The sequence below is a fragment of the Neomonachus schauinslandi genome, chromosome 14, assembly GCF_002201575.2.
Source record: "Neomonachus schauinslandi chromosome 14, ASM220157v2, whole genome shotgun sequence".
In the NCBI taxonomy this organism is placed as follows: Eukaryota; Metazoa; Chordata; class Mammalia; order Carnivora; family Phocidae; genus Neomonachus; species Neomonachus schauinslandi.
The window spans coordinates 82,236,319-82,244,980 of NC_058416.1; the positions used below are offsets into that span (position 1 = coordinate 82,236,319).

The 8,662-nt window shown below is 56.6% G+C and overlaps 1 protein-coding gene across 1 annotated transcript in view; it reads right to left on the bottom strand.

Annotated features, from left to right (window-relative positions):
- DTX1 (deltex E3 ubiquitin ligase 1) overlaps nucleotides 1-6,529 on the bottom strand; it is a 33,960-nt gene extending 27,431 nt beyond the window's left edge. The window contains exon 1 of the mRNA XM_044921127.1: nucleotides 6,191-6,529. Within this exon, the coding sequence (XP_044777062.1) occupies nucleotides 6,191-6,449 (259 nt within the window). The 5' untranslated portion in view covers nucleotides 6,450-6,529. The remainder of the gene's footprint in view (nucleotides 1-6,190) is intronic.
- Nucleotides 6,530-8,662: the final 2,133 nt, after the last annotated feature.

The window sequence follows — 8,662 nt, forward strand, 5'->3', positions numbered from 1 at the left end:
CCGCCTCAGCGCCGGCTTACGGGCGGGGGGGGTTCGGGGGGGGGGTCCCGGCGGAGGGCCTGGGCCCCCCGGGGCCCCCCCCCCCCCCCCCCCCCCCCCCGCTAAAGGCTAGCAGCTGGCAGCCCTGTGGTGCCCAGTGGGACCCAAGAGGCTTCGCTTACCCCCTCCCCTCTTCCGGCACAGCCTCCCTCTTCCACCTGGGCCTGAGGTCCCCTCCAGCACCTTGCTGATGCTGCTTCCTCTACCTGAAAGTGTTCCTCAGACCATGCAGACTCTTGGAGGACCTGTCCTCAAGGAAGTCCTCTCTGTCAGAGCCCCCAGGCTCACACTGCCCACATTACCTGGCTGAAGGCAACCTGCACCTCTCCTGTGGAATATTTAAATCTTTTCCCTACTTGAGCATGAGTGATAACTATGTGCAAAGTAATATTCTTCATGCTTTTACCTATATTATCTCATTTAATCCTCATGACACCCCTCTTGGGTAGGGACTATTGTCATTCCCACTTTACCGAGGAGGGAACGGAGGCTACCAGAGGTTAGGGTGTTTGCCCACGGTCACACAACCAGCAAAGGACCAAGCTGGAATTTGGCTCTATAACTGAGTCAGAGGGTTCAACTGCTATTCCCATGCTATATATCTGGCTTGGCCTTCATGAGACCCTGAAATCAGTCTGGCAAGGGTCCTGTCCCTCTCTCTGAGTCCCCAGGACCCAGCCTAGTGCCTGTTACTGAGCAGACACCACTGAGCTGTCAGATAAAACAAAGATGAGTTTACATTATCAGAAGAGGCTCCTGGAGCCAGAAAAGCATCCAGAGGCCAAAAGGGTGGGTCTGTACTCGTGGAAATGGAGGTAGTATGACAGGTGGTAGTGGGAGACAGCCATGAATGGGTTTGTTGGACCTGCTGCCACCATGGGATGGGCCCCTCCCCACCCAAACACACATTGTCTTTCTTGCCTCTGCTGTCAAGCCCAGGGGCAGGAGCCTCGCAGATTGGCTGGGCGGGGGTCCCAAGGGATCCTGTAACTAGGGAGCTCGTCCCGGAGGTCTCTGGTGTTGCACAGGCCATTCCTGCCTTGGACTAGACCCTGACAACAAGCCCTAACAGAGGTCTCAAGGGAGAAGGGGGAGGGGACTCTCTCAGCCCAGCATTGAATGTCACCTTGTTCTCCATCCCCGAGACCTGTCTGAGAGGCCTGGATTCCAGCTTGGGGCTGAATGGCTGTGTGACCTTGGGCAAGTCACTCACTCTCTCTGGGCCTCAGTCTCTCCATCTGTAACAATGGCCTGCCTAAGAGTCTAAATTCTGGCAGTGCTTTCCCTGGTGATGGCCTCTCTCTGGGGGCCGTGGCCTTCTGGTTTCCAACAGCCTAAGCAGGTCCCCAGACAGGACATTCCCATAAGGGCAGTGACCAGGGCTGAGCGGAGCCCAAGCTCCCCGGAGAATGAATGATGTAGGCTCGGGCAACTGAAGCCCCATGGTTTGGGAGTGCTGGTGCAGCCATGCTTCGAGCCTTGGGGACAGCAGCTGTGGATGGTCTCCAGCCTGGCCTCTCCCAGCCTCAGCTGTCCCATCTACAGAATGGGCAGAAGGCTGCCACTAGTGCCCCTAGCTGCAGAGGGAGAGGAGAATGGGAGACACCAATCAGTCAGAAAGGTTGCCCATCCTGTCCCAGCCATGTGAGTCCAGGGAGGAATCTGGGAGTTGCCTGGGAAGTGGCTAAGTCACATCACTGTCCAGCTGTGGGGACCAGGTGGAAAATCCGGGGTCTGGATGAGGCCCTCCGAAGCCACCACCCCAATGCAGGGTGGGGGACAATTACCTTCAGGGAAGTTGTGGCCTTGCAAGGGAGGCAGAAAGCGGTTCCCACATTACTTCCCCACTGCTAGTGGGAGCCAGCCCCTCCCCCCAAGACCGCCATGACCCTTGGGTCCACCTCTGCCACCAGTTGCTGCACCCACCTGGGCAAACCTATTGACCTGGGTTTCCCATTTTTGAAATCTTGATTTGCCCATGGTAGGGGCAGCTCAAGACCAAGGAAGATGAGGAAAGCTTTGGGGAACCAGCAAGAAGAAGATCATGATATCGCAGAGCACATGCCTGTGAAGGGGCACCTGCCTTATCCCTCGCCTATCCCCGGCTCTCTTTTCCAGCCCTGTGCCTGGGACACCATTGTGAGGGATCTAACATCACGTGGCCCAGGGTCACATCATTTCCCCTGCACGTGGGCTCTGGACCTGAAGAGCTTCAAAGGGAACCTCACCTCCCGTGGGGAGTGATGAAAACAGCCCAGCAGGGAAGAGGTGAGCGGGCACCGGCTGAACAAACAGAAGCCCCCATGGGACCGGGCCTGGCCTCCCTCCTGTGGTCTGAGCCTGACACCTGAGTTTCCTTCCGCTAGTTGCACAACAGACACATAGATAGGGCATTTGTGTGTCAGTGGCATCCAAGCAGGTTGGTGTTGCGTGTGTGGACGCACACGTGTGTGCACTGTGGTGCCCACCATGAGATGTATAGTTCAGGATATGCTGTGCCCGGTCGGCCTCGGCTCCCTTACCCCAGGGGCAGGTTAAGAACACGGGAGGGCAGGGGTCGGTGAACTGTAGCCTGTGGGCCAAATCTGCCCATGGCCTGCTTTTGCACAGCTCATGATCTAAGAGTGGTTTTTACATTTTTAAATAGTTGGAAAACAAAGGCTATTTCATGACTTGTGAAAATTCTACAAATTCACATTTTAGTGTCTACAATTAGTTTTATTAGAACACAGCCACATTTGTTCATTTGCTTCCCGTGTACGCCTGCTTTTATACAATGGCAGAGGTGAGCACTTACAACAGAGACAGTATGGCCCACAAAGGCTAAGATATTTACTCTTTTATTTACTATCTGACCTTATCAGAAAGTCTGTCAGCTCCAGAGTTACGGCACCAGCAAAGCTAGGGCTCACTGCTACTTCCCCCCAAACCAAGTTCAGGTTCAGCTTCAGTGAACTTATCAAGAATTTTATAATTAGAAAATCTAGATTTTTTTTTTTATTTGAGAGAGAGAGTGAGCAAGAGAGAGAGAGCAAGTGCACACAAGCAGGGAGAGCAGCAGGCAGAGGGAGAAGCAGGCTTCCCAGCTGAGCAAGGAGCCCGATGCCGGACTTGGTCCCAGGACCCTGGGATCATGACCTGAGCTGAAGGCAGACACTTAACGACTGAGCCACCCAGGTGTCCCTATAATTAGAAAATCTAGATAGACGCTGTGTTCATTTCAGTACACATATGAGAGCTTTGGGTTTTCTAACTTTATATTGTTTTGTGTGTGTGTGTGACAGAGAGAGAGAGAGAGAGAAAGAGAGAGAATCATAGTCTTTTCAAGATTGAGCATTTCCTACCCATTTCTTGTGCATCCATAGTGTTCAGTACATGCTAGGCACATGGTGGGTGATCAGTCAACGTTTGTGGGATAAAATAACAGGCCTGGTTTTCTCCATTACCCAACAACCCTGCTAGCAAGGCCATACTCTTGCCTATTTCATAAATGTGGAAACTGAGGCATGGAGAGCTAAGGTCACCTGCTTGAGGCTCTCTCCTTGACCATTACCCGTGAGAACAGTATGTCCTTTCTTGACATTGTCTTACTTCTGGGAGAAGCAGGGGGCACATGATAACATGTCTGATGCGGAGGCATCTAGTCCCTCCCTCCAACAGTTTTCCACAACCAAGTTGCCCCACCCTCCACCCCATAGGTTTCCAGGCCTTCCTCCCTCACTGGGGGGTCTTGGCAGCCTCCCAGGAGCCTGTTGAGGGATAAGTGGTTTTTTTTCCCCTTTTCCGGCAAACAGGGGGCAGGTGTGGGTGAACAGCTCTGGGGAGGAAGTGCAGGGAAGTAACTGAAGCTGAACTTCTGGGGGATTCAGCGAGGCTAAACCATAAAAGGGGTGTCATTGAGAGTAAGGGGACTGCCGAAGCGGGGAGTGGAGGCAGTTTGGGGAGCTAGGAGCCCAAGTGGGGGTGCTGGGGATAGAAAAGGGACCCAAAAGAGGGACCAAAGACCGAGTGGTTAACTTGGCAGCCTTGGGGTGGGTGGGGGGCTATCCCTACCTCTAAGGGCCACCCTCCAAGCCAGACCCTGGAAAATTTCCACACCCAGTGAGAGCTCTGAACCTACAGAAAGCCGAACACCAAGCCAAAGAGAAAACCCTCCTCCTCCTGATGTCCACCCTCTGCCCTGCACCAGAGAAGGGTTTGGGGATAAACCAGATGAATAGGGCAGGGGATGCCTAGCATTTCTCACTTCTCTATCAGGGACTCAGCGCCTCTCTGGAAGAATGGGCAGGAGGGTTCAATGGTGATTTTCTCTACTGTCTGGATAAAATTCAAAGCCATTTTCATGGCTGTCCAGCCCCTGCTCCAACCTCATCTTGCACCACCTTCTCATTCACCACACTCTACACACAGTGGACTTGAATGTACGCTGCTCCTTCCTACCACAGGGCCTTTGCACTGGCTGTTCTTGCTGCCTGGAACACTGCTCCCTTCACTCATTCTTCAGATTTCCATCACCACCCCTACCCTAGATTTATTTCATGTTCTCAGACCTGCAACTGATTATCTGTGAATTACGTGTTTGCTTGCTCTCTGGGACCTCCAGTGTAGGTCCTCCAGTGAACCTCTACTCAGGACTCAGACTGTCTGTCTTGCTCCATGCACTTTTTTTCTAGTGCTTAGCACAGGGTCTGACACACAGCGAGATCAATAAATGATTATATGATAGTATGAATGGATGCCTGGCACCACCAGTGACTGCAGTCAATGCCTGGAGTTATGGAAACAGATGGACTAAAACCATGTATTATGAATTCATTTGTGTTTCCACACTTGGTGACCACTCTGTAGGCACCAAGCAATGTTCTAGAGCATAGCTATCCACTAGAACTTTCTGTGATAATGGTAATGTTCTGGATCTATGCTGTCCAATATGGTAGCCATGAGACACACGTGGCTGTTGAGCACTTGAAATGGGGCTAGTGGGACTGAGGGTCTGAATTTTAAAGTTTATTTAATTTTATTCGACATGAATTTAAATAGCCACATGTGGTTGGTAGCTCCCGTATTGAACGTCTCTGGAGAGCAGGGACGCGTCCTACTATCTCCAAGGCTGTTACGTGCATTCTGTCAATCAAGGATTCACAAACCTCCATCACTGGTCCTTGGGGTCGAACATGCCAAGGATACTTTGGCAGCTTCCTTGAGGCAGGCACTCACCATCCCCCACTGCCCACCAAGCTTGTCAGAGACCACCAAGCAACAATGACTCAGAGAGATCTCCACAGCGATGGCACGTTTCCAGAACATGAATGCTGAGCGTGGACCTCACCATCTTTATCACCATCCTCACCTATCACACAGCCACCAACCTCATTCTCTCCATCATTACTGCCCCATCACAATCTCCTCTCCCAAGACAACCACCAACGCAACCATCAATGCCAACACCACCAATTCCACAGTCAACACCACCATTGCCACCCCACCCCAACCCTCACCCCCACCCCCACCCCCTCCCCCCATCACACCGTCCCAGCACCAACACCTGGAGCCAGTGCAGGAAACTGGTCAAGAGCATTGGCTCTAGAATTCAATTGCCTGGGCTTAAATCCCAGCTCTGAGTTTAAATCACTCAGTTTCTGTGAGACTCCGTTTCTTTATCTGTAAAATGGGACTAATAATACTCATAATAATTATATGATAATAAGACTTAGTGCCTGTGACTGTTGGAAAAGAATCAAATGAGGAAGTGCATGGAAAGCCCTCTTCCTGGGTGCTAATGCTTTTCTAGATCCTGTGCTCAGTGAGCACAATTTTATTTAATCCTCACACAGCTGTGGGAGACATTGATCCACAGATTTTACAGATGAGGAAGCTGAGGCTAAGAGAGGTGATATGACTCGCCCAAGGCCCTACAACTAATACAAGAGGCCGGACTGGAACCCAAGTCTTCAGCTGGACTAGGCTAGGCTGTCCCTTTTTTGGATCAGCAGACCAGCCTTCCTGCAGTTCCTGTCTCCCCTCCTCAGGGATGCTGCGGGGATTCCAGAATTCCACCATGAAGGCTGGTGATGGTGGTGTGGTCTCAGCCTCAGCCTGGCCGGACAGGTGGGGGGGGTGGGGGGACTGGAGTGGGGGCGAGTCTGCTCACCTGTGTCCTGGCGAAACTGGTGCATGGACTGCAGGTCGATGATGTAGGGCACCAGCTGGGCGTCCACCTGCCCCAGGACCACGGAACCGCGGGCGTCCTCCTTGAGCACATTCTCGATGTGGTGGCACACGGTGGCCGTGTAAGGCCGCCATCGGCTGTGCTCATTTAGCCACTCCCACACCACCACCCGGGCCACATTCTGCGGTGGGAAGCCCAGCCCGCTCCCGGGCATCATCACACCCTGGCCTGGCCTTGACATGGCCGCTGCTGCAGCCTCAGGGGCCAGGACCCCAATAGGACCGGCCCAGCTCCTCCTGGGCCTGGGGGCAGGCAGGGAACTTCCTCTCTCCCCAGGGAGGGGGGCAGCAAGAGCCAACCGGCCTCCTTTCTAACTCGGGGTCCTCTCTGAGCCCCGAGGCCTCAGTGAAAAGAGTGCGGGGTGCAGCTCCAGCCTCCAAGGACCCCTTCCCCCAGCGCTGTCTCAGATAAAGGCGCTGCTCTGAAAAGCAAGTGTCTTTTTTGTGATGGGGAAACGCTGCTCTAAATTCCTTGGCTCCCTCGGCTCAGAAAGGGAGTGAGGCAGCCGCCCCTACTCTAGGTCCAGTCTCTTCCCTGCTGGTCTCCAGTCACTTCTTCCCAGCCGGCCACGCAGGGCCTGTCACCCAGGAGGGCCGGGCCAGCCTGCTGCTGGCTCTGCGGCGCCCAGCCGGCCCTCTGCGCTCCCGACTGCGTCCCAGACCCTGCGCCTGGCTCCAGTGGGGCTGCTCGCCTGGTCTCGGGTCCGCCCCTCCGACGGCTCCTGCTGAAGGGGGCGTCCCAGTCCCCCTGGTTCCTGCTCCGCACGGCGTCCTGGTAGGCCTGGGTGGCTGAAGAACGCACCGGGGAGGGTGCGCCGCGTACCCCTGGCCCGCGGGCCGGGCTGCGGCTCTGGAGCTGGGCGGGGGGGACGAGGGGGGCGGGGGCCCGTGGGCACGCCCCACCCCACTCGTGCTCGCGACCTGCCGGGAGACAAGAAGGGGAGAGGGCCCTTTAAGAGGAGAGCGCAGCACCCCCTCCCCCTTCCCGGGAGAGCGATCGGCTGAGAACAATGGGGAACCGATGGGGGGGCCAGCAAGGGGGGCTTAAGGGGGTCGCCGCCCGCTTTCCCCTGGGGCAGGCCTGAAGGGAGGGCTGGGGCCCGGGGCGCGATTTTCCGAGGCTCCTCGCCTGCGGAGCCCCCTCCTCAGCTCCCCGAGCGCTCCCCTCCCCCGGGGCCCGCGCCCGGGCCGGGATGCAGGGCGCGCGGGGATGCGCGGGGATGCGCGGGGATGTGCGAGGATGAGCGGCGCTGCAGGCGCGGCCCAGGGCCCCTCGGGGGTCGCGTCACCGAGGAGGCGAAGCCGGGAGCTGGATCGTCGCTGCCTCCCGCCCTGGGGGTACCAGCTCCCCCCCTTCCCCAGCCCGACCTCCCCCCAGCGCGCGCCGGTCCCCTGCAGGAGCCGGGGGTGGGGTCCCTAAGCACCCCGCGCTCTCACCGCCTTCTCCGCTGTGCTGCCTCGTCCTCCGCTGGCGCTTCGCACCGCCGCCTCCTGGGCTCCCCCCGGAGTGGGAGGGAGCCGCGGTCCCGCCTCCGCGCCCTTTCCCTCCCAGGCCCCGCGGCCGCCGCACGCCGGGGCGCTGGGCTTTCCGCGCGCGGACAGACTGCCCCGCAGACCGACGGACGCACGCGCCGGCTCTGGATGCCGGGATCCCGCGGGTGGGAGGCGGCCGCGGCGGCGCTCCGGGGAGGGGCGGTGGAGGGGGCGGAGAAGGAGGAAGGGGAGGAGACAGACCGGGGCCCGAAGCGCCGCCGGCTGACACGCGAGTCCCCGGGGCGCCCCAAATCCTAGGCTAGGCCCATCTGGGACCCCGGGAGGTCTCCTCACCCCATGCAGGAAGCCAGGCTTGGAGTGAGGTGTCTATGGGTCTCCTGCTTAAATCCTAGTCGTCTTCACATTCCAGCTGCCCAGTCCCAGGGCCTGGAACTCAATAGGTGCTCAATAAATGCTTGAATGAATGACTATGATCCAGAGACTGCCCAAAGGAAGATCTTAGAGCACTCCAGAGTAGCTTTCTCTTCTCCTTCCACTATTCTGGGAGAGGGGAGGGAGGAGGCGCTAGCAAGGCCCATTTCAGAGCCAAATGGAATCATGAAACATGGGAAGACTGAGGCCCAGAGAGGGTAGGAAACTGCCAGGATCACACAGCAGATGTCCAGACACCAACCCAGAGCTGATTCTCCTCCCAGCCCCGAATTAGCCAGCTCAGAGCCTACTTCCCCAAAGCACCCACCTGCTCCAGGTGAGCGGGATAGCAACAGTATCTTGCCCTGGAGGGGAGTTTAGGGGACCTAGCCCAGGAGACAGAGACTTTGGAGGAAGGTAAGGTGAGACCCTCCACCATCTCATTCACAGATGCCTGCAAACAGTAGGTGGTTAATAAATGCTGGGTGAG